Below are 26,680 nucleotides of genomic sequence, written 5' to 3'. Positions count from 1 at the left end.
TTCCGAAGTGATGATTGTCACGGTCTGTTGTTATAGCTTGGGTTCGAACCAGGTGCGACCATAGTTAGCAACAATAGTGTTCACAGACCGGGCCAGGTGAATGTTTATAGAACCAATGTCCATGACGATCAATGGTTACTAATGTGACATCACACTTTGTAAGTGAAACTCACCGCACTATCTGCAGCAGGCATGGTATCCACTCTCACACCAGAGGTTTACTTTTTTTTTTTTGGTTATAATTGTTTTCAGGGGCGGATCCTGGAATTATGTAAAGGGGGGGGGGAGGGTGCAACCAATATAATATGTGCCTCTTCCGGGTTTTATTTCATTTTTTTCTTTTTATTTCTTTTGTTTTTAACGAAAAATAAAGGGGGGGGGGGTGCGCCGGTTGCGCCCTCCTATGGATCCACCACTGATTTTCTTTTTCTTTTTCAGTCAGATTCACATGCAGTCTCGGACAGGTAAATATAAAAAAAAAAATAAATAAATAAATAAATAGATAAATAAAATAGTGGATGCGGTGCCGAAAACGGACAGAAAACGAAAAAGAAAAAAACAAAGAAAGATCTCGAGAGAAAGAAAAGAAGAAAAGAACAGAAAGGAAACGAAAAACAAAGGAAAAGAAAGGAAAGGAAAGGAAGAGAAAAGAAAAGAAAAGAAAAGAAAAACGTATTATGTACAAGTAATCTGAGCAGAAATAGTGTGCAATTGAACAGCACTCTACACAGACACTACCGGACCGACGTCACAGTAAGGTCATCACTTACTAGAGTGTCGTTTTGACGATTTTCTTAGATCCCTTGTGACATGACTTCTGGACGTTTGAAGTGTCACAACTTCCTCTTTGTTTTACCACTTCATTTAACCCTTTGTCTCCAGAACTAGCAATTTTCACATTATCCTGCAATCAATGGGTTAACCCTTTCCTTATAAGGGAGCCTGGGGGGCATTTCATGAAGGAACTTGTCGGATAAAATATCTGACAAGTCAATTATATCCGACAAGTTTTGAGAAATTCTTTAGTCTGATTGCCTGATTTCTCTGAACTTGTCGGATATAATTGACTTGTCGGACATTTTATCCGACAAGTTCCTTCATGAAATGCCCCCCTGGTATACTATAGCCTTTTGTCAAGGCAGAGCGAGATCCACGCAGCTGGGCTCTCTTCACCATACAGCGAGAGGGCCTTGACAAAAAGCTAGGTATACCAGGTTCCCGAAGCACATTGATAAGCTTTTCAGATAATTTGTTTTTAACAGATAGATATTTTCCAAATCCGATCCGGTCGAGACATTTGCCTAGCTCTGAAAGACAGAAAATGGTGTTGATTGTCAAATCGAAAGTATATTATAGTGGATTTGATGCATAATTTTCCTTATGATGAATCCTGCTCGTTTTCATTTTGCATTATCATGGAATAATGGCGGATATTTGAATTAACGATTTATCTGTTTCAACTGTTAGATTCAAATAATATTGTACACGACTAGTTCATTCAATTAACTTTGTATTACAACTATGTATGAAAAGGAAATTTATATAGAGATAAAATCAAGTGCTCTAAAACTAGTCACTCCCTCGTACCATTCCCTTCTGCTTATTCTCTTGGCTCCGTTGTCAAAGATACTCAACATACTTTCATGCTTTAAAAAAAAAAGGGGGGGGGTCAGAATGACCATTATTCAGAAATTATTTCTATCAAACATGATGCTGCTTTTTTTTTTTTTCCTTTTACATTTTATAGCCTGAACATTCATATGTGGGCGCCACTGACCAGTGGTGGGCGCACGTTGCGCTCATGCCTACTAGTACTATTATCAATAATAGAGGGCAGCATGTAGTTTTTGTGTCTGGCTCGAGTAAAGGTTGTCTTGTTGCCTTTGCCGTGACTGTCAAAATTCATGCATTTTTTCCCGCAGAGGCCCGGTAGTAACGCAGATTGCGTTGGAATGGAAACACTTTTGTGCTTATCCAGGCTATTGCATTTGAAAGGTCTAAAGTCCAAATCGAGAACTTAGAATGGACTCGAAATGCAAAGTTATACACTCTATGTCTGCGTTGACCCCATGGGAGTTCAGTTTTTTTTTTTTTTTTTAATTCAAACAAATCAGAAAGATATCAGAATTTACAACAGATTTGCACAATTAAAAAATAATTAAGAGCAAATTAAAATAATTAAAATAGATTGGACAGACAAAAACAAAACTCTAAAAGTGGCAAATTTACGTGTAAGTATTTATTAATCAAACTCGTACCAGTCCATCACCCGATATGATTATTCATAAAGGGTAGTAATCATAATAAAGAAACCCTTAAAATTGGGTGAGATGATGCCCACAGAGTTGACGCAGAATTCCACTTTTGCCCAAGAAAGGTCAAAGAAGCAATTTGGATCCGAACGGGATGTGGAGCCGGGAAATGTGCAAACGTTTCGCTGAGCCAGTGTGCAAAATATAATCTCTAAATTTCATCAACGGGAAATGTGCAAAAGCTCGTTTGTATTTTGCCGGGAAATTTTGCGAAAGCCGCCGGCCGAAATGTGCAAACTGTTCATTTCACGTATATGGAAGAGAAACTCTCAATCAAAACTCATGTATGAGCCTTGCCATATTTATCTACAGTTAAACCTGTCTTAGCGACCATCTGTCTATAGGCCTACAACTGCCAAGAATCTCTCGGGCTTGATCTTAGTACAGTGTATGGACGGAAGCAGCTAGCCATGGTATGGGGAAAAAAAGTTAATTGAAGTTTCATATCTTTTCTGTATATTTGAACTCAACTGTATTTACGAAGAAACAACATTCACGGGCCAATGAGATCATAATTCTACACGAAGCTAATTGTAACTACATGTCGGGTAGGCCTAGTGTGCTGTAGGTATAATTGATTGTTTGTTTGTTTGTTTGTTTGTTTTTTATCCAACTGCATGGTTCTGCCTACCACAAAAAGTTGTTGTTTGCTGAAGTTTTCCTCGTTCGGAAGAATATTGTTCCCCCCCCCAAAAAAAAAAAAAAGTACGAAAATACTCTACCAAGAGGTCAGTACTTCACCTGGAAGAAGAAGAAGAAAAAAAAATAAATAAAAAGAATCAATTTAATTAATAGACGGAGTGCATAGATTGAGAGAGGGAGACAGAGGACTAACAATTAATGAATAAACAATAAATCGCAGTTTTCATAATTGTGATTACACACTGATGTATTGATTAGGCCTATACACACTGAACAGGTTGTGTGCGCTCAGACTATCAGAATTCACCCCCCCCCCCCAACACACACACACACACACACACCTTTGAGTTTGAATGAATGGTGTAAAGGTCGAGATAATAATTATGGGGGAAATAATTTTAATGGGGGCGCGTTCAACTTTATGTGTGGCCCATGCAATCTTTATTGCCCCTCCGACTTTATACTTGCGTAATGAAAAGTAGACACAAAAGAGCAAGTCTATTAGGAGGGATAATACTTTCATGCAGTTATATTCGCTGAATTATTTGTGACTGAGTTTGTTCTCATCACAATGCGCGTTGGTAACGGTCCCTCTCCTCACGCAACTTTACAACAATCAGCCTGTAAGGGTAGACTTGTCAAACAAAAGGTCAAGTTAATCCTTCAGCGCAAACATCTTTTAATCACCACTGCCGTGCATAGGTCAACATGCACTAGTAGGTCTTCCGAGGCCTAGAATCATAGGTTAAAAGAAAAGGACAATACCTAGACCAGTTTTATTTTTCTCTCTACTCTTTCATGAGTGGTACACGAGTTGGGTACATGATTTTCATCTATCACTGCGAGTAAGCGTGCACGTGCTCATTCGACCTCATTTTGTCATTGTTTTTTGTTGTTTCTTTCTTTCGTTTTATATGATCGCAGGCTGAATGAACGCAATGTTCACGCCAATACCAAACTCCATTGCTAAGAATACTAGTACTACGTGCAGTGGTGCTAGTGATCGTGACGACGATACCAGAGCGGAGCTCGGATCAGGCCGTGATATTCCAAGGTACGTGGTGAGGAGTCCAACCAGCATGGCGCAGGAGACGTCGTCGTCGTCGAAGCGAACCGTTGTTCGCTCCCGGAGCTCTAAGATGCTTCGAACTCTCGGGGGGCTCGACATCGATGAAATGCACTTTCTCGGTGATATGGATCGTGGGGCATCAGCTAAAGAGGAAAATCGTTTCGTCTTCGAGATCGCGTGGGAGGTGGCCAATAAGGGTGAGCAGGCGTCATTACTCAGTCCCATACCTTGACATCTATGTTTGGCAAATATGTGCGAATACGTGTGGTGGTATAAAAACGCTGCGTACCTTAGCTAGCTGGTCAGATCTTTTTAATCTTTGCAGTTCTTTTCTGTTTACATTTATTTACTCAATTAATCAGCGCTTATTTTGGCCAATAGCTCTTCAATAATCCAACTAGGTAATGGATGTTTCCCACATAGATTTTCTACATTTTAAGTTTAAATAATGCATCGCATCATGTCTGGGAGTGGGATAGTGACATGAGTCATGACAGTGACAGACAGTGTTGCATGTTGAGAATACTCGAGTCGCTAGTCGAAAATTTCTTTTAACCTTTTTTTTTTTTATTTTTTAAGACTAGTCCAGAGTTTATGTACTCGGGCAGGCGTCTATGGAAAATGTGTGTTATATGGTAGCAAAATCAGCCCATCTTCAATGGGTCAAGCATAAATTACAATTACATGCAATTTGATACCGGTACTTGAACAAGACTAACACTTCTAACGTCAATTACCGTATGGTCGCCACTTGTGTGTAATTCTTGTGCACGTCCGGGCTTGCGAACTAATATCGGCACTGAATTAGTTCGCCGCCCATAGCCGGCCACATATTATTAGCGTGTGTGTTATACATACTCTTCAATGAAGGAGGCATTGTCGGTCACCGCGTTTGAAAATCTCCCTTAATCTGCCACCTGAAATCCATTCTAAATCAAAAACATCCTCGCATTAAAAATGGTTTTATCACCTGTTACATATGGTAAAATATATTTTGATTAAAATTATTTGTGTTTTTACGGAGGAAAAAGGTGAATTACGAATGTATTTTGAGAGTGATGAAAATCCGTCGCCCAACCTGATCTCTGATCGCGGCGCGCGTTACATGCGATGTGAATGTCTGGCGACCTTACCGCAGTGGCGACCGTACCGTAATTGACGTTAGCATGTATTTTGTTCTTTGATGGAGCATGCTGAATTGTAGTGACATTACTATTCGAAATTCTTTTACACGTGCAAACTTTTAACAGGAGTGATAAATCATTTAGCATTTTAGGTTGTCGTCCTCACTCCTTTTGTATGCATTGCGGTGCAATTTGTTCCTAAATTGTGTCGCCTCTCATTGCTCACCTTCTAAAGTTGGCGGGATCTACACTGTAATACGATCTAAAGCGGCATTCACCGTGGACGAACTTGGAGACCAGTATCTGCTGTTGGGTCCATACAATGAGAACACAGTCAGGACGGAGGTGGAAATCATGGAGCCGGATAATCCCATTATAAAGACAGTCCTCAACAAAATGAAGGAGCAGAATGTCAAGGTATGTATGAGTAGTCTTGACACATTGGTGTATGATCAGTAAATTCTACATCATCATCGTCATCATCATTATCATCCTCCTCATCATCGTTATCAGCTGCTACTAAGTATGTTCCCATGGCTCTTTCAAAAGAGAGGTCATTTGCTGTTAAATCGAAAATTGTAAAGTTGGTCAAAATTAGTGCAATGCAAGTGAGAAATACTATGTATGATACAGCAGCCTGTAAGCATGAGTTGTAAGCATCTACATTGAACTGTTTTTAGGATACATTGTAGAATGACTACTTGCAGTTGAAAGAACACAATTTCTTCAGTGCCCCATGACTTTGGCCCAGAGTTTTGTTTAAGGACTGCTTCTGCAATTCTTGACTTTTCAAAATCATGTTGCTCCATGAACTATCTCCCTCTATACTGTCTCCGCATTCTTTGACTGATTTTCCACATGTCCAGGCTGTGTACGGACGCTGGCTGATCGACGGATCTCCAAACGTCGTCCTTTTCGACATCGGCACGGCCGCCAAGTTCCTCGACGGCTGGAAGAATGAGCTTTGGGACCTAACCCACATCGGTGTCCCCTGGCACGACAAGGAGGGCAACGACGCCATCATCTTCGGCAACATGTGCGCCTGGTTCCTGGCCGACGTAAGACTCGGGGCCATAGTTTTCTGTTCCTGCTGTTGGACTGTGATGTTGGATATACTGCCCACTATCCATTTACCTTCCCTCATTCTGTCCCTGGCTCTCTCCTTCTCTGTTTCTTTCTCTTTGTGTATCTCAAAGTCGTGCTGTAAAACCAGAAATATTTGTAAATTGACACTGGCATTCAGTGCATATATTGCAGACAAGAACTTTCTCGTGCATTTTAATTGTACGAATCTTGCCTCTCGCGAAATTTGCAAAATTAGAATACACAGGAAAATTTCTGATTTTACAGCGGTCAAACTTGGTGTCCAGGGCGTAGACGTTTGTTTTCTCTACCTGAATCTTGACAAGTTTTCTGATATGTACTTCTAACTTGTGTAGTATCACCTAACCCATCGAACATGTCACGCCCTTTGGCACATGCTTATTTATTGGGAAAAGACATTTTTGAGACTTTTTGAATATGTGTATTGTTATATTTTTATGGGGGTTAGAAGTATGATACTTGTGCAGTGTTCAGTCAGAAAAAGCAGTAGCTGGTAACAATAAGTACAATTTTTGCTTTTCTTTGATAAAGCAGTGTATGTGTAATTTCTATACAAACTTTTTGTAGAATGGACCATGATGTTGTTTATGGCTGTGAACTATGACTCGTCACAAAATAATCTTTATTATTCCGAAGTGAAAAAGACTTTTTGTTTTTGGGTCAGAAAGGTCTGTGATCTGAAGAATTTGGCGTCTTTGTGTGTGGAATTCTTACAGTAACTTAGGGGCGGATCCAGGAAACCTGTAAAGAGGAGGTACCTTTACAAAATTAAAGGGGGGCGCACGTGCCCCCCCCCCCATTTTTTCTTTTTATTTCTTTTGTTTCAGCAAAAAATAAAGGGGGCGCACGCCTGGCGCAAGGTGCGCCCCCTCCTGGATCCACCACTGTTAATAGTGGATCTTAATAGTCCTTACATCTGTTAGGGATGACTTGTTACAAAATGATCTGTTTGTGTTCCTTCAAAGTCTGAATGAATTTGTCCAGTAAAAATACAGTGAGAAAAAAAAAGGCAATCTTTGATCTCAAAAAGATTATCCATGTTGTATTATGAAAATGAGAAAAAAAAACAAGAAGATACATCGAACTGGCATGTATTTGTCTCTGTGTCATCTTCTTGTCCTCCAGTTCCGCGCTGCATTCGAGGAGTGGGAGCGGCCTCTCCTCATAGCCCACTTCCACGAGTGGATGTCCGGCATCGGCCTCCTGCTGTGCCGGCTCAAGCACATCGACGTCTCGACGATCTTCACCACCCACGCCACGCTGCTCGGCCGGTACCTGTGCGCGGGGAACGTGGATTTCTACAACAACCTGGACAAGGTGTGCTTGAGTCTCTTTCGCGCTCTTGGCATTCCTCTTTCCATCATTGCATTGTTTTTCCCCATCAGTACTAGTAATCATATAGCGCGGCATTATTTTACACTGTGAAGCTCGAGCATATACCTTTGTGTAGAAAGAGACAAGGCTGTTCAAGTTCATGTACACTATTCCCCCTCCTCATTCCCCACTTCCCCGCCCCATCATTTTGCACCATAAATCATTCAGAGGCTATGGGTGTAGTATCATTTTTCATCTAAAAGTATCATTGTATCCCTGTGATGACAAAGTCTCTGGAAGAAGTTTTGGATTCCACGGCCTTCCAGGGCCCTCAGCTGCATTGCCTGTGCATCGTAAATGCATTGCTATTGCTGGTGTGTGTCTTCCAGTTAGCTTAGATCCAGTGCTGCCCTGGGAATCTTGTGAAAATGGCTGCTGCGGAATTAATATTATGTCATGATTTTATAGAACAAATAATGCACATTACTTGGTCAGGGTTTAGTAAGAATTATCCACTTGATAGTAACTTATGGAACAGTCCTAAACACACTGTTTCAAAATTACTATTAAGTAAATTATCTTCACTACTGCCTGATGTCATGTGCATTATTTGTTTTATGAAATAGTGTTATGTGCATAATTTGTACACTATTGAGCAGTGTAACATACAATGTATTGTTGCCTCCTTTTACCCAGTTCAACTTGGACAAGGAAGCGGGTGACCGCGGCATCTACCACAGATACTGCATGGAGAGAGCGGCCGCCCAGTCGGCCCACGTCTTCACGACCGTGTCGAAGATCACGGCTGACGAGAGCGAACACCTTCTCAAGAGAAGACCAGGTGAGTGAGGGATGCCACTAAGGAAGCGCTCTCTCCAGTTTGAGCCAGACACAGAATACATCCTTGTCAAAAGGGGGAAGTCTGTCACATCAAGTCAGAAGAAAAGTGACAAAAATTATGATGTGTATAGCGATGCATGGTCTTCAGCTTTACATGCTTGTTAAATAGATGATATTCATTGTGTCACTCTTCCCTGTGAAAGGAGATGGTTCTGACTAATTCTTTTATCTGTAGAAGAGTTTGCTCAGCTAGTGTACCTTCAACGTGGCATTGGTTTATACAATGCTGGACACTGGCACTGGTCCGTCGGTCCCTGAACAGTAAAAATCACTGTCGGACCAGTGACTTTTTCAGGAATGAACCAGTAAAAGATGGAAAAACTGGGTACCTACTGGTCCCACAGACAGGTTGGACCAGTAGAACAAATGAGTTAGTGTGTGGCCCTGGTTTATATCTTTACGTTGTACATTTGTAGTGGTTGTATTACATGTAATGCATATTATAAATGTAATCATGCCAATACTTTGTTCAGTTCTGTATGGAAAATGGAATGCAGAAATAAAACCGAACTCGAAAAGCATGTTTGATTTGCCGTTCCATTCTCGTCCTTTATTTTTTTTTTTGTGTGTAGATGTGATCCTCCCTAATGGTCTCAATGTCATCAAGTTTCAAGCCATGCACGAATTCCAGAACCTCCATGCCAAGGCCAAGGAGAAGATCTGTGACTTTGTGCGTGGACACTTCCATGGGTGAGTGGGCGGGGCCATGAATCAATGGGAAGAGACATACCGTCGCTGGGGTGACAAGACCTTGTATCTGCAATTTTGGTGAAAATTACTTTTCTGGATTAATGGTCAAATAATGGGTTAAGTGATGTCCTGTCCAAATTCCAACTGTCTTACTCCAAAAATGAAGCCACCACAGGCATGTCAAAGGAAAGGCTATCCCATTCACCACAGTGCTTTGGCCGCCATGTTTTTTGGCTCTCCTGAACATTTGACATTTTGTAGATACGAGGTCTTGTCGCCCCAGCGACGATACGTTCCTGCACGAGAGGGCATGTTCTGTATCAGTGGGACACTTCTATAACTAGAAAACCACTTGGAGAGCGCAGAACTCCTCCAAGCAGATCATTTCTACCCATGCATGCATGCTGAAAGTTGCCCAATTTCCCAAGATGGAAGTCTTGTTTATGTCATCAGCTTCCAGCTGTGCGGCGCCTATTCTGAACAGAGCACGCTCTTTAGTGTGCATATGTAAACCTCGAATGTACGCAGCTTCAGCTCATAAGTTCATCGATCCTCTCTGCCCAAAATCAATGGATTACTGCCAAAATGTAATCATCTGCTCCTTGTGTCATTATAAACTTTTCCTGCAAGTTTCATCTAAATCTGTGTACGACTATTCAAGTTATTTTGCAAACATACAGACAAACAAACCAACACTGATGAAAGTATAACCTCCTCCCTTGGCGGAGGTAGTAATATGTGAGCGGCTGGGGTTGTATCAATGGGAGGATACTCTTCTCTGTGTGAGTAGGCAGGGCCCTCAATCAGTAGGAGACACTTTTATGCATGAGAGGGCGGAGTCTGAATCAGTAGGAAGGGCCACTTCTGTATAAAGTGATTGGTTGGATTCTGAATGAGTAGGAGGGACCATTTTTATGAGTGAGTAGGTGGGGACTCTTTCAGAATCAGGGAGAGGGGACTCTTTGTGACTCAAAGAAAAGGAACACTTCCATGTGGGTTCTACATCAATGGGAGGGGGTTCTACACGTATGTGTGAGTGGTGGAATTCTGAATGAGTTGGAGGGGACACTTCTGTGGATGAGTGTTTGGTTCTAGATAAGTGGGAGGGACATTTCCATAGTTGAGTAGATGGGGACTGTTGTAGAATCAGTGGAGGGGACTCTGTCTGAGACGGTAGGAGGAGACACTTCCATTTAGAGTATGAGGGGTCCTTAAAGGGATGGTGTAACATTGCTTAAAGTGAGGATTCAGCTTTTAACTTTTTGGGATGTACTTAGAAACCACATTATGAAATGTTAAAGAGCATACAATTCCAAGAACAATTTGAAGTTTATTTGATGAAAATCAATTTTGAAATGGCAGAGATATCTGAAAACAAAGTAGAATATCTCAACCATTTGAAAACCAATTTTCATCAAATAGACTTTGTAATCGTCTTCAGGTTATATACCCTTTCATGTTTCACAAGAGGTTTCTCATTACCTCAAAAAATCATCGAAAACATTGGAAACCTGAAGTCCCATCTCAACTAAAACTATACCATTCCCTTAATTAGTGAGAGGAGATATGTTCATACATGAATGAGGTTTTGCAGTAATAGGAACGATTATATACCTCATATATAGATTCCTCTCATCTGATTGGTTAAAGTGGAGTCATGAAAATAGCTGTGCCCCATTTTTTATCAAAATGACGTCATGATTTACTGTGCCCGGGGCATAGAATCAACTGTGCCCTGTAAGTAGTTTTGGAGACAGTCACAACCCGTACACATAGATCACTCATATGTACGCACCAATGATAGGACCGCCGTGCTGTCGATCAGCGTTGATTATGAGTGCTGTCAAAGAGACTAGAATCTATATTTTCGGTATATAAAACAAATAATGACAGCTTGATATTCGGGGCACAATTAAAATTATGTAGGCCCTCGGTGATGTGAAAACCATAATTTTAACTGTGCCCCTCATAGCAGTCATTATTTGTATAATACTATCTTGATGAATCAATGCATGGAAGGCATTAGTAAATAGGAAGGATAATTCCAGGAGTTACTGACTGTGCCTCTGTGTGAAACCAGTGTGCTTTTCGCTGCTATTTCGCAGACATTACGACTTTGACATGGACAAGACCCTGTACTTTTTCATCGCTGGCCGCTACGAGTACAGCAATAAAGGGGCGGATCTCTTCCTTGAGTCCCTTGCAAAGCTCAACCACTACCTCAAGGTAAGTTTTACCTGAAGGTAAGTTTTACCTCAATGTGAGTATTCCCAGCACTTGACCCAAGCTTAGACCAAGTAACGATGGCAGTGGCTGTATCCAAATGTTGATGGTAGTTATGACATGTGTAATGATACTCCATCAGGTGATAATTATAGTGGTTAAAGATTCTTCTTCTTTTTTAAGACAGAGAAAGTAATGATTGTAGTTGCAATGATAGTGATGAGATTTAAAAAAAATAATCTTGAAAATCATGATGATGTGATGATAATGAAAAGATGATCTTTAATTGTGGTCCCATAAGCATTGATTAATTCTAATCCCAGGAATATTAATTGAAGCATTTATGAAAGCAGCAATGTTTACCTGTCTCCTTTTTGGTCAGAGATATGAAGAATGGATTTTGCTATGGAGACATATTTTCCAAGAAATCCATCAATCTTTTAATCAATAACTTGGGTTGAATCATCCCCACCCCCTCCAGATTTTATGTGTACAAGGTGTACATGGAGTATTGATAAAAGACATTACTAATTTGAGATGTGACCTCCCAACCATACTGAATTTGGAGGAAAGAATCCTAATTTTGACCATTCCCAGCTCTTGTTTCAACAGAAGTTTCTTATTTTTCTGGATAATTTTACTACACACTCCTGTGGGAACTGCTCTTTCTTTCCTACTTTTAAGCCTAATCATCCCCATTTTCAATCAGCAAGGTTGGGAGGTCTGGAGATGTGATTATTCTTCACGATTGCCAGTCCTGGGGACTTTGTTATAAAGGGAGTGCACTGTATTATAGACATGACTGATTTGGGATCTACTGTGACTATTCTTCATGATTGTCGTATCCCCACGGCAGGCCTCCAAGAGCGAGATGACCGTGGTGGCCTTCCTCATCATGCCAACGAAGACGAACAACTTCAATGTGGAGTCGCTGCGCGGCCAGGCCATCTGCAAGCAGCTGAAGGAGACAGTGGCCGAGCTGCAGACCAAGATGGGGCAGAGATTGTTCGAAACAGCACTGAAGTAAGGAGGAGTCATGTTGATGCTAGGGGCAAGCTTTTGATTTATGATGTTTATCGTGTGATGCGCTCATTAGGTGAAAAATTTTGTTCTGTGCATGCGTGAAACAGCTGTTCCTGATCAAGCTCACGTGGGGGGGGGGGGGAATATTGAGGGGGTTGAATATGTGTCAAGTCTCAGTCGATAAGTAGACTACAAATTCAGAGGTTTGATTGAATCCATTTGCTCTTTCAGAGGGGAAGTCATCAAGGCAGAAAATTTGCTGCACTCGGAGGACTTGGTAAAGCTCAAGCGCTGCATCTATGCCTCGCAGCGCCCCAACCTGCCGCCGATCTGCACGCACAACGTCCTCGACGACCATCTGGACCCCGTCCTGTGCAACCTACGACGGCTGCAGCTGTTCAACAACAGGCACGACCGTGTCAAGGTATGAATGGCCCCTAACCTTCGGCATGAGATGATGACAAAAATCTGACATTTAACGTTTTGATTGTCTCTAAGGCTCTCCTACTGTCGTGTTCTTTTCATTTGCTGTCCTTTTGGATGGACTGACCTTTGGATTTATTCTATGTGACCGCTAAGCTAGCCATTTTATGTTGGTAGGCAAGTGAATACGGAACTGAAAGCTTCAAATCCCCCCCCCCCCCACACACACACACACACAGACCAGGCAAAGGAGCTACATTAAGTGTCATTACATAGGGGCACGACAGCTGCTACAGACTTATTGGGTCCAGAAACCGTAAGATTTGGAGTCTGTTTTCTTCACCACTAAGCTACAGTGCCTCCACTGCAAATTCTTTCACTTTTAGTTCTTCTAGTGTGCCATTTTTTTCTTACATTTTGTTATGAAATGATTTGCAGTCATTTGTCTGTGAAAGGTCTTGCTTCGATTTACGTGTGAGGACTTGTTAGTTGGCATAATACTTCCAGAGTGCCTAAAATTGCCCGAATACTGAGATTTTTTTTTTCATGCTACCCATTTGGTTAGTGCATTCATATTGTTGTCATTCTTCACATGTTCTGATGACTGATGTATGCACTCATAAACATGAAATACATCTCATTATGATGATGATCCACAGCATTTGTATAGCGCCATATATCTGTTGTGGCAACATTCAAAGGCGCATTATCATTCCAGTTCTGCCAAGTCTCTTAATTCTTCTGTCAATCCCTCAGTAATTCTGCCAAGTCTCTCAATTCTTCTGTCAATCCCTCGATCTCCATCCAGGTCATCTTCCACCCAGAGTTCCTGTCCTCCACTAACCCGCTCTTTGCCTGTGACTACGAGGAGTTTGTCCGTGGGTGCCACCTGGGCGTCTTCCCGTCCTACTATGAGCCCTGGGGCTACACCCCTGGTGAGTGAAGGGTGGGCGAGGCAGTGTAGATGCAGAGGGGTTGAGGAGGGGGATGTGGTTAATGCAAGATGCAAGGTAAAGGTATTATTTATCATGCAGTACCACAGAAGTGAAATGTTGCACCAGGTAAGTTCAGAGTTGGACTTGTGTAGAAGTGTGTTGTGGAGTTTACCATAAAGATATAGCATTCATTTGTATCTCTGTTAACAATTACCTGAGTCTTTATTACATGTTATTATGTTCATTACATTGTTGTACTGATTTTGTGGCATTAGTTGTATATATATCCAAACATTTCATTGTATCCTCAATTTGTTGGAGATGGAATAAAACAACTTGAACTTGAGCTTGAACTTGAGACAAAGGGTCACAAAGTTTTTGTTGTACTCTCTGAAAGTGGAAACTGGCTAGAAGGATCTGAAATGACATCCATCTGTCGTCCATCATGAATGTGAAGTTTACTCCTTTTGGAACAATTAACTTTTGATTTCTTTTGGTACTCAAGTTGTGATTAAACTTTGACAGAGATGCCCTATGGGGGATTTTCGTGTTATTGTGCCACCCATTCTGTCTTGTTTGACTCACAATATACTTTGTTTCTGCATTGTGTTGTATTGTGCTGATTTTTCTTTCAAGGTTTCATAAACCCTCTAGACTGTCGTATACATATGATACTGTGGGTTTGGATAAGAAATTCAACATTTTCTTCTGGAGGAAGAGGGAAAAATTCCTTAACTTTGAATACTCAAAGAGAACATTTGCCCATGTCATTGGAAAATCAGTAGACAAAATGATCTATGATGTCACACCACACTAATCTTTGTTTAAGACTGTCATCTGTGTAGTTCAAAGTTTCGAAAATAGTTTGTCAGATGATTACATGTAAACATTCAGCAATCAGTTTGATGAGTGACGCTGCCTCACCCTTCCCCCCCCCCCCCCCCCCCCCAGCTGAGTGCACCGTCATGGGCATTCCTAGCGTCACTACAAACCTCTCCGGCTTCGGCTGCTTCATGGCGGAGCACGTCGCCGATCCGACGTCGTACGGCATCTACATCGTCGACCGCCGGTTCAAGAGCGGCGATGAGTCCATCCAACAGCTGGCTGGGGTGAGGGTCACTCTGTTAACAAAATTCATAGAAAACTAAAATACTTTTGTCACTTATTCTATTTTGTATATCAAAGGCATTATTTACCATTTGCAGATGAAGCAAAAACCAAGATTTGGTGTTTCAAAATAGTTCCGAAGTGTGAGTTAGGCATAGAAACAACCACTGTAAAAACTTTTATAAGGATAATCAATGTCAAGTATTGTTGGATATACAAATATGAACAATAGATATGATAAAATTGTTTCTGGACTAAACCGTCTACAGTTATGGTTTAATACAAAACACAGTAATATTTCCCTATATTTTAGGTTTTATTGCAAAATTTTTTATGCCTCCGCCAACGAAGTGGCCGGAGGCATTATGTTTTCGGGTCGTCCGTCCGTCCGTCCGTCCGTCCCGTTTTGTTTTTGTCGATATCTCAAGAATGGTGAGGTGGTTTTGCATCAAACTTGGTGTGAGGGTATATCCTGGGGGGATAATACTTTGTTTGGATTTTAGGGTCACGGGGTCAAAGGTCAAAGGTCACAGGTTATTTTGTGAAAAAAAGGTTGAAATTTCATATTTTTCTCCATATCTCGCAAAAGGTTCAAGGTATCTTCATGGAACTTAGTATATATGCATGTACCGATGGGCAGTGATTATCTAGGGAAGTTGGGGGTCATGGGTCAAAGGTCAAGGTCAACTCCTCAAAATATCACTGCTTTCCTTATATTTATGCAATGCCTGAAGGATTTTTTTTTAAAACTTGATGTATGCATGTATAACCCAATATATATTCTGTGGGAAGTTTCTTGCCAAAAGGTCAAAGGTCAAAAGGTCAAAGGTCAAGTGAAAGTGCTAAATTGCACTTCTTCCTCCATATCTCAAAAGTAACTCAAGATATTATCATGAAACTTACATATTTATGCATGTTCTACCTAACAGTGATTCTCTTTGGAACTGTGAGGTCAAAGGTCAAATGCCAGGTTTAGATTATACTATTTTACCATTTGATACTGAAATTATACTTTTTCTCAATACCTTGAAAATTACTCAATGCATAAACTTATAAAAGGGTCAAAAGTCAAGTAAAAATCATCAGTTCCCCCAAATACCTGCACTCTGACGTTTTAATCAGTCATCCAATTAAACCTAGTTCTAGGAAATTGAACATTCAGCACATTTGTGGCAAACCTGACATTTTAATATTTTGCCAATTGTGTGAAACTTTCATCACACATTGTCAAGACATTGTACTATAGACCTATTAGGAGAACCATGTATTATGGCGGAGGCATACACCAGTCGCCGTAGCGACATTTCTAGTTTTTTATGCCTCCGCCAACGAAGTGGCCGGAGGCATTATGTTTTCGGGTCGTCCGTCCGTACGTCCGTCCCGTTTTGTTTTTGTCGATATCTCAAGAACCGTGTGGTGGTTTTACATCAAACTTTGTATGAGGGTATATCCTGGGGGGATAATACTTTGTTTGGATTTTAGGGTCACGGGGTCGAAGGTCAAAGATCACAGGTTATTTTTTAAAATGTGATTTTCAGGGTATTGGTACACTTTAACATAAATGCTCAGGAAGGATAGTACACTGTTAGCACAATTCCCGCCATGGTGTCAATCTTATGGTAGTGCTCTGATCCAGCACCTTACAATGCTGCACATCTATATGAAGGTCTTGGTTTCACTTTATTCAGACTTCGGGAATTTGTGATGATGCATGCAAAGGAAACAAGCCAAGTAGCTCTATCACACACACACACACACACACACACACACACACACACACACACACACACTCACTCACACACATCCAACTCAATAAATTGTTGATGGTTTTGCAAGCTCTGTTTGATAGCCAACTGTATGTTTTCCATCTGAAGAGGGCTGCATACCTCTGCAGAGTTCATAATAAGCCAGTTCGGAGTTAGCTCATGGGCACATTGGTCCGAATGACCTTTCTTTTTTCTCAGTCGGTTAAGGGGCTCTTCACTCGTTTTCAGAGCAACATAATGCATAAGGTTTACGTAACGACTTATGGTATTCATCAATCCTGCTTAAACAAAGAATGAACTCGCATAGACCAGATGACCAGAAAGATCCGTCAATTAACACTTTTGAAAGCATCCATTTCATTATCTCACATTGAATGTAAGAACAACCTCTTTCTTTCGATATTGCCAAATACCACCTTTGCTGTCAGGTGGATGTGCTGGCAAGCAGCATTTATAAGGATTACATGAATAATCATTATACATAATAATACATCACAGACGCTTATCCCAGTGACTTTAAAAACCAACGTGCCTGTTGGTCCGAATGACCTTTTTTCTGCTCATGCACAGAGTGGAACTCCGAACTGGCTTATAACAAGCATTGAGTCATTGAACTGTACATGTCTTTCAAGTATTGTTCGATGGTGTGATCTTTCTCCATTGGCTGGTTCAATCAAGTAGCGTACTGTACACATGAATGTATGCCATTTATGCATGCATAAAATTTGCTATATGTGAATGACTGCAGATCGGACACCGTAACAGAATGCCTGATCACATTTATATATTCATATTACAATAATATATATTCACATACATTGTATATGTTCATATATTCATATAATCATATATTCATATATTCATATAATCCTTTATGTAGTATGGACCTGTTGATCATTTGTGATTATTTGTAATTATTTGTAATTATACAGTTACAGACAAGCCTGATTTCCCATAGACCGTGTACAAAGTACAGCCGGGCCAAAGGCGGGGCCTAAGGCCGGACCCAAGGCCACGGGCCATGGCCCGGAACCAGGGGCCCATAGCCCAAGTGGGCCCAGGCCCAGGGGCCCATAGCCCAAGTGGGCCCAGGCCCAGTGACCCAGGGGGCCCCGGTGGCCCAGGGGCCCAGGGGCTCACGGGGCCCAAGGCCGGGCCGAGGCCAGGAGCCTAAGTGCTGGCCCAAGGCCAGACTGAGACCACTAAGGGGGTGTTGCAAGAAAGTGGAGTTGCGATTAATTGCAACTTTCTTGCAACACCCCCTAAGAGTACCAGTCATGACTTGCTGTGATAATGACGTGACAGGCCTGTGCATTGTACACTGTACAGGGCTGTGCATATTATGTAAATACATGTACACTGTACACTAACTATACACAGTCATGACTTGCTGTGATAATGATGTGACAGGCCTGTGCATACACATATTATGTAAATACACTGTACGGGGTTGTGCATATTATATAAATACACTGTACACGAACTATACACAGCCCAGTCGCTGTATAAATCGCGATAGGGCTGTACCTGAGCAGCCCACAACACAGAGCAAACACAAAGCAAATTTTACGATTGCATTTAGTTTCGATACTTGAAATCATTTTTTGTCACCTCAAACGCATCAAAGACAATCTTTATTAATGAGACCTCATACCATACCTGTTTTCCTGGGGTTATTTGTGGGAATTCTGCGATCTGGGTACTATTTGCAAATCTAACAACATGTGAAAATATCAACTCCTGATCATGTAACGTGCATGTGTACATTTCTGTGTTCACTGCTGTATTCCATGAACATGAATTCAACAACTACTATTATATCCTGTAATATGAGCTGCCAGGACAAAACTCACATACGCTCTGATTCTGTATAGCAATCACTTTTAAAGCAATGTATTGATACATTTCTGCCAGCTAAAAATTCTTAAATGTTGGTTCACCCATGTGAACGGGTACAGAAACTGAAGCCTAGGTGGTGGGTTAAGCAGAATTGCTGCTGTCCTTACAGTCCCACTCATATGTTTTCATGTTAGTCTAATGCTAGTTTGTGGCAATAAGAGAGTGTGCCAAGCAGTTTGCCAAGCAGGGATTCAGCTGGATGTCGAAAGTGATTAGCCATTCTGATACTTGAATTTAACAATACCATTTAACAATTCCATACCACCTAAAACCCCAACCCTATCAAATTCTTTAGAATTCCTGCTATCAAAATAATGATAGGATAATCTGCAGACAAAGTAGATTTTTTCTGTCACAAATCTGCTGTTACTGTGATATTACCTCCGCCAAGGGGGAAGGTTATGTTTTCGTTACCGTTGGTTTGTTTGTTTGTTTGTTAGTTAGTTAGTTAGTTAGTTAGTTAGTTTAAATAGTTTGTCTGTGTGCAAAATAACTCAAAAAGTAGGTAACGAATTTGGATGAAACTTGCAGGAAAGGTTTAGATTGATACAAGTAACAGATGATCAAATTTTGGGAGTGATTTGAGAATTTTGGAGGAATTTATGAAGGATTTTTGATATTTTGGCAGGTAGGGTCAATGAGCTTGGGAGTTCAGGCTGCGCATATTTGAGGTTTGCATGCGCGCACTAAAGTGCGTGCTCTAGTTTCTGCTAGGGCGAGGCGCGCCGTGCAGCTGAGGGTTTATGACGTAACAAAGGCTTCTATATTGGGAAATTGGGCGACTTTCAGCACACAATGCTATAAGTATGTATGGGTGGAAATCACTTCTATGGAAGAACAAAATCAGTGGTGGAAATGAGCTGCATGCTTGGCGGAGGTCTGCGCTCTCAGAGTGCTTCTGTAGTTTTGAATGTCTTCCTCTGTGAAAAATGTGAAATCAATGAAAGGAAAAAATATGGTACCTGGTAAATATTAATAGCTGTGCACATTATTCACACATGTACTATACGATGTATGACAGTAGCATATATTCACTCACAAAAAAACACTGATACATGTAAAGGAGTTAAAGAATCAGCAGACATAGTTTTACAAGATATATTGCAGAGTTCAATTAGCATTAGTATTAGTAGTAGTATTAGTAGTAGTAGTAGTAGTAGTAGTAGTAATAGTAGTAGAAGTAGCAATGATAATAATAATGATAATAGTGGCTACTTGTATAGCACACAGGTCTGCTTTTTAGTGCTCATGGCGCTTCATAAATGAAAAGATAGATATAACACATGTTCAAACATGACAACAGAGAAGAAAATGGCAAACAACAACAAACACATACCAGATAAAGAATACAATTGTTCCGAACATTATAGACTGCAATTATAGTCCTCAGTGTGAGAGGAATAGGTAACGTTTTGAAGTTTGGATTTGAATGTTTCTGTAGGTGACAATTTTAGCTGTACACACAGAGAAAATGTTCCAGTTAAAGAGGAACGTAGTCATACAAAGTGTATGTATTTCACATTTTTCAGTATTTTCAATTTTTCATATCCATATGCAATGGGTATAATGGACTCATTTGCATATCATTTGCATAGTATGCTATCATGGGGTGTGAAAGTATGCTGAGTGTTGACATATAGGTCATCCACTCATTGTATCCCCCGAACTGAGTTCGGAGGATACTATGGATTTGGCCTCGTTGCGCCGCGTCCGCCGCAGAGATTTTCTTGTGAGCACTCTACTGGCTGCAGTTCTTCTTAGATCATCTTCAAATTTGGCATGAAGGTGTGTTATGGTAAAACGAAGACGCCTATTGTTTTTGGTGATGGTGCCCTCGCTTGTTCTGTCTTTATACATGAAAAAGTAAATTTAACAGGGTCTGCTTGTGAGTGCGACGCTGGCCTTGCTTCGTGACCAATTTTTTTTTATGCCTCCGCCAACGAAGTGGCCGGAGGCATTATGTTTTCGGGTCGTCCGTCCGTCCGTCCGTACGTCCGTCCCATTTTGTTTTTGTCGATATCTCAAGAACCGTGTGGTGGTTTTACATCAAACTTGGTATGAGGGTATATCCTGGGGGGATAATACTTTGCTTGGATTTTAGCGTCACGGGGTTGAAGGTCAAAGGTCACAGGTTATTTTGTGAAAAAAAAGGTTGAAAATTCATGTTTTTCTCCATATCTCGCAAATGGTTAAAGGTATCTTCATGGAACTTAGTATGTATGCTTGTTCCAATGGGCAGTGATTATCTAGGGAAGTTGGGGGTCATGGTTCAAAGGTCAGGGGGTCAAAGGTCACGGTCAACTCCTCAAAATATCACTACTTTCCTTATATTTATGCAATGCCTGAAGGTTTGTTTTTTTTTTTTAACTTGATGTATGCATGTATTACCCGATATATATTCTGTGGGAAGTTTCTTGCCAAAAGGTCTAGGGTCAAAGGTCAAAGGTCAAGTGAAAGTGTTGAATTGCACTTTTTCCTCCATATCTCAAAAGTAACTCAAGGTATCATCATGAAACTTACATATTTATGCATGTTCAACCTAACAGTGATTCTCTTTGGAACTGTGAGGTCAAAGGTCAAAGGCCAGGTTTAGATAATGCTATTTTCCCATTTGATACTGAAATTATACTTTTTCTCAATACCTTGAAAATTGCTCAGTGCATAAACTTATAAAAGGGTCAAAAGTCAAGTAAAAATCATCAGTTCCCCAAATACCTGCACTCTGACATTTTTAATCATTCATCCAATTGAACCTAGTTCTAGGAAAGTGAACATTCAGCACATTTGTGGCAAACCTGTCATTTTAATATTTTGCCAGTTGTGTGAAACTGTCATCACACATTGTCAAGACATTGTACTATAGACCTATTAGGAGAACCATGCATTATGGCGGAGGCATATCAGTCGCCGTAGCAATATTATACAAATGATGCACAGGATAGAGTGTGTTAGTGAAGGTGCGGCGCGCTCGAGAGTATTGACAATGGTGCGACATGCACGAGGCGCAGCCGAGTGCATGTTTGCAACCATTGTCAATACTCGAGAGTGCGCCGCACCTTCACTAACGCCACAAAATAATCCTGTGCATCATTTGTTTTATAAAATGGGTCGAAAACTAACAGCATTATTCACGTACCTTTGTGGGTCAATACCAGTCAGCTACATGTAGCACTCGCTCAAAAGTCAATATGTCTGAAGATGTTCATCCCAAACATTTAGGCACGTCGCACTCGGAAATCCCGCACATAAGTACTGTACGTATGTATAAGAGTATACGTACGCCACGTGTTATGCACAAGAAAGGCCGCCGGCTGTTGTGGCAGCCCGCGGCCCGAACTAGAAGTTGTTTACAGGATTGACAGCGCGTATAGTAGCGCGTGACGCACTTGTAACAACTGATTGAGTGCGCACTGCTAGTGTAAACATTGTGACGTACGTCAGGCCAGGGAGGTGGAAGAGAGACTCTTCCACCTCCCTGGTCAGGCCGTGCATTTACTAAGAAATTAATGCACGCACACGTGACTCATTTCAGCGCTTCCAAATGGCTACATTCTTGAACCCATTTTATAAATCTAGTTATATGATGGGATGTTTTGTGATACGACTGACCTTACATATGCATCACATGTGATAACTCAAAAATGAAAAAAAAAAAAATCACTGCTCCCAAAGGTAAACTGTATCTTTAATGGCTGTAAGAAGCAGTCTCGAATGATTTTCATCTTCATTTGGAAGTTAGAATATCATTGAAGACACACTCACCATACCATCAATTTAAGTTGATTTCAACTTCAAGGTTGATGTAAATCCTTTGTGAAACACCTTAACTGTCACTGTTAACACACAGAAGTCTCTGAATGCTCTGCATAATGGTGACACAACATTTGCTTCTGCGACAATTGTTCCTGTCTTATTTTCTCCAAGGACTTGGGGATTAGGGTTTGAGCTGTGCTAGGGTTGTGGGTTTAGTTTAATGTGAGGATTAGGATTATGGTTAGGGTTATGTTTGTGGGTAAAGTGTATATTTGGCTTAGCTTGTAGATACATGTATTTCATGGGAGCAATTGTCACAGGAGCAAATATCATGGAAACCCAGCATAACAGAGCCCCCCTACTGCCGTTGTTCTCTTCAGTACATGTTTGACTTCACGAGGCTGAACCGCAGGCAGCGGATCCTGCAGAGAAACCGTACGGAGAGACTGAGTGAGCTGCTAGACTGGAGGAACCTTGGTGTGGTGAGTCTGGCATGCTCTGTCGACTACCTCGAGTATCCCCCGACAAGTCAAAGTCGCCTCAAGTACACCCTCACCCTCCCCCCCCCCCCCCCCCCAAAAAAAAAAAAAAAAAAAAAAAAATTCAAGGCCCCCCACCAGTGAACAAAACTAACAAGATATCAACTAGTAATAATGGCAGTCACAGTAACATACTTGCCAACTAGTAAGATTTTATCAGATTCAACTTTTTACGTTAAAAATAGCAAAATCAGATTTTCTGTCAGAGAAATCAGATTTTAAAAAAATATTTAGATATACCTTTCATGTGTATTTTCTGAAGATTTGACCGAAAGTAAGATTTTCAACTTCAGTTTGCATATAAAATAAGATTTTTGCAATCCACGAGTAAGATATTTCATCTTGAAATGTTGGCAGGTATGCAGTAAACACAAAGTACTGTATGTACATTGAATTGTGCTTTCAGTCATGGTATCTATGATTCTTGAAAATTATTACCTTAACTTCATAAAGCCTTTGTTGAAATTGTCTGCAGATGAATCGTCAATGTGTACCTTTGCTTGCAAGCCCAAATGACTTGAATATGGAAACCGGAATTAGAGGTGTTATCATTTTCAAAGCAACTCCTGTACTAAAGTACAGGATGGCTACTTTGCTGCCAATAAGGGGTTCCATGATTTTGATTATGATAATAATGATGATAATAATGATAATGGTGATGATCCAAGTAATGATGAGGATAATGATCATGATTATGATAATGGTGATGATTATAATGATGGTGATCATTATTGTTATAATGATATTGATGATTGTAATGATGATGGTGATCATAATGAATATGATATTGATGAGAATGCTGATCATCTTGAAGGTGATAATCGTAATGATGGTGATAATTATGATACTCCTGCTATTGATAATAATGATAATGATGAACATAATGATGATTGTGATTCTGATTGTACATATTCAGAATGAAGTCACAAGGGTTTATATATTTTGTTTGTACACATTATTGACCTCTTACAGTACTACCGCAAGGCCCGCTACGTGGCGCTGAGCAAAACTCATCCTGAACTACTAGAAAGAGCTGAGAATGGAGAGGGAAGACTGGTATGTATTAAAAAAAAAAGAAATAAAAAGAATCTCAAATTTTGTGAGAAAAACTGCATTTACAAAAGACAGAACGAGAACTGAGGTGTCTCTTTCTATCTGTCTCTCCCTCAATATGTAAATGTTTATATGTTTATCCATCTATCTTTCTATCTATCTGTCAATCTATCTATCTATCTATCTATCTATCTATCTGTCTGTCTGTCTGTCTCTCTGTCTAGCTAGCTAGCTATCTATCTATCTATCTATCTATCTGTATTATATCATAGTCATCTTGCTTCTCAGATATTCTAGTAAGCCAATTGCTTCTTTAGTACATACACCTTGTATACATATGAGTAACAGCATAACACTTGCAAAATGTATGGTTATATGTGACCGTGAACGTTTTATGGCACTACTAGCATGGCTTGGTAAAGATTAAGCCTTTTAATAGACCCTGTACTTCAGAGCCTCATTTCTCAGTCCACATCTTTCCAGAGTGTGTGCTTTCTTTCCAGTATTTAGGTAGGTTAGGAGAGTCCATTTGAATTGAGTTATACATCATTTTGAAGCTTAGAGTCTGCTCTATCAGAATCTGCCCTTAACTGAAAATCCATGTCTGGCGACTTTTTGTTGGTTTTGTGGTGCAGGGTCACAAATGATAAGGAACAGGAAAAGGCACATACAAAATGTAGTGTTGTACACTCTGTCCAAGTCTCTGGCATAGAGAGGTTTAAGGTTCTCAGACCCTTAAATGCCCCTGGTAGTGTACAATACTCTCATGTGACTGCAGGAGAAATAATGTAGAACACACTCTAACATGGAATTACTGAGACTTTTGATAGGCGTTCTTGCTATGCTTTGATGTACCATTTATACTGATAATGCATTACCGTCTTACTGCAGTTCGTCACTGTATATACCATATATTTTGCAGGAATTTCATTTTTTTCAATTTTCACCAGTCATTGCTGTCTGCAATTTTCACCAGTCATTGCTGTCTGCAAATTTAACAACACATAAAGTATTAACTCCGATCCTGACATACAATAATGTGATGCAATGCGCATGAGTACATGTCTTGTTATGCAGTATGCGTAATACATGATCAAGATGCATGATAATGCGTCATGATATGCAAACATGTGCATGGATTATGAGTGCCCTCCCACATATCTACAGGTACTTTCACAAAAATGAGGAAATGATCCTGATTTCTCTGTCCATTGCTGTACTTTACAGTCGCAAATTGGACCCCTTGTTAAATTAGCAAAAAAAAAGCTGCTGAAAACTGCTTATTCAATAGTGGCGAGCCAATCAAATAAAATGGAGTCAAAAGGGGCCTGAGCTTTTGATCCTAGCAGAGTGTTCATCTGAGGCAAAAGGACGAAAAAGTAGGGAAAGCAATCTCATGTAAGGACTGCACACAACAAGCACAGTCAGGGGAGGGCTAGGGACACAGAACAAAGAAAACAAAAGGGGTGGGTCAAAAGATCCCACCCCCTTGCTTTAATCCATTCCTGCCTTTGACTCCTAATCCACCCCTATTTTAGTGTTTTCATTGTTCTGTGTCCCTAGCCCTCCCCTGACTGTGGTTGTTGTGAGTACTGGTAGTCCTTTATGTGATTGCTTTCCCTACTTGTTTGTCATTTGTGACCCTGCATCACAAAACCAACAAAGAGTCGCCAGACATGGATTTTTAGTTAAGGGCAGATTCTGAAAGAGCAGACTCTAAGCTTTAAAATGATGTATAACTCAATTGAAATGGATTCCCCTAACCTATCTAAATACTGGAAAGAAAGCAGACACTCTGGAAAAATGTGAAAAGAGGCTCTGAAGTACAGTGTCTATTCAAGCACTTAATTTTTTCTAAGGCGTGCTAGCTGTGTGGTGAAAAGAAACAAAACACAGGATGTAAACCACAGGAGCAATCAACAGTGAAGGGATTATCAGATTAAACTGAAATTGAGCATGCTCCATTAACACATTCTGTCCATGATTAATGCCAACTTTTTGTTGGTTTTGTGATGCACAGTCACATTTTGCCTCTGGCGGAGATTCTGCTAGGATTGAAAGTTCCAGCCACTTTTGACTCCACCTCTAAAATTGTCAGGAAGTCCCGATACGTGATAGAGATAACACTGTCTGTCCTCATTGCAGATGTTCCGCTACCCTCGGGCAGCCTCTGCTCCGCCGTCGCCGAGCAGCTCGCGGGCGTCGACGCCCATCCCCAGCAACGACGAGGACGAGGACGATGATGAGGAGGACGCCGACGAACTCGACGGTCATCACTAGCGACGCGGAAGATGATGCGAGGGGGATGCAAATGGGCACACCGAGGGAAAAAATGTATCGTCTGATTATTATAATATTATACCCTCCTATGATGAATTGAAAAAAAAAAAACAAATATGAAGCTGCAGAAAGAAAAATGTATGTGTATCATGTACATTGTTTTGTTGTAATAGAGAGGATTCAATTCATAACACATTTTCAAGGTAGTAGCCCTTATTGGAAAAACACAAGGGTAAACTCATTGGATAACTGCAGGTTTTTGTATTATATGTATACTTTTTTTTTCCGTCACGCCATGCTACCATGTCATCGTGCTCAAAACGCTCTACAGCACATTAACACTCCTGACATTGGAATGAATTGCAATTACGTGGTGCATTATGTGGCGTTTTCTATTTGCACAAATTTTGCGAGTCGACTGGTATTGGCAAAATCAACAACTCGTTGGTGGAAAATTGCCAACTTTTTTTTTATGTGAAAGGGGGTAATACCTACAATGTATTTCTCATTCTTGGCGGTGGAAT

At 40.7% G+C, this 26,680-nt stretch overlaps 1 protein-coding gene across 1 annotated transcript; it reads left to right on the top strand.

The window, feature by feature from the left end:
* The first annotated feature begins 4,022 nt into the window (after positions 1 to 4,022).
* LOC140235998 (glycogen [starch] synthase, muscle-like) lies at positions 4,023 to 26,173 on the top strand. Its single transcript, XM_072315984.1, has 14 exons — positions 4,023 to 4,220; positions 5,383 to 5,564; positions 6,014 to 6,205; positions 7,377 to 7,568; positions 8,262 to 8,406; positions 9,038 to 9,155; positions 11,261 to 11,381; positions 12,235 to 12,401; positions 12,633 to 12,825; positions 13,633 to 13,759; positions 14,711 to 14,868; positions 22,665 to 22,766; positions 23,796 to 23,879; positions 26,022 to 26,173. Exons 1-14 carry the CDS (start codon positions 4,034 to 4,036, stop codon positions 26,154 to 26,156), a joined length of 2,103 nt encoding a protein of 700 aa, XP_072172085.1. The 5' UTR covers positions 4,023 to 4,033; the 3' UTR covers positions 26,157 to 26,173.
* Positions 26,174 to 26,680: the final 507 nt, after the last annotated feature.

This window comes from Diadema setosum, chromosome 12, assembly GCF_964275005.1.
Source record: "Diadema setosum chromosome 12, eeDiaSeto1, whole genome shotgun sequence".
In the NCBI taxonomy this organism is placed as follows: Eukaryota; Metazoa; Echinodermata; class Echinoidea; order Diadematoida; family Diadematidae; genus Diadema; species Diadema setosum.
This window is presented reverse-complemented; position numbering and strand designations above follow the sequence as displayed.

What these genes read in the sequence shown, in the direction of transcription:
- LOC140235998 (XM_072315984.1), top strand. Translation starts at nt 4,034, where the DNA reads ATGGCGCAGGAGACGTCGTCGTCGTCGAAGCGAACCGTTGTTCGCTCC. An exon ending in AGCTCAACCACTACCTCAAG is followed by an intron (nt 11,382 to 12,234) that starts GTAAGTTTTACC and finishes TCCCCACGGCAG; the next exon opens with GCCTCCAAGAGCGAGATGAC. An exon ending in GCCCTGGGGCTACACCCCTG is followed by an intron (nt 13,760 to 14,710) that starts GTGAGTGAAGGG and finishes CCCCCCCCCCAG; the next exon opens with CTGAGTGCACCGTCATGGGC.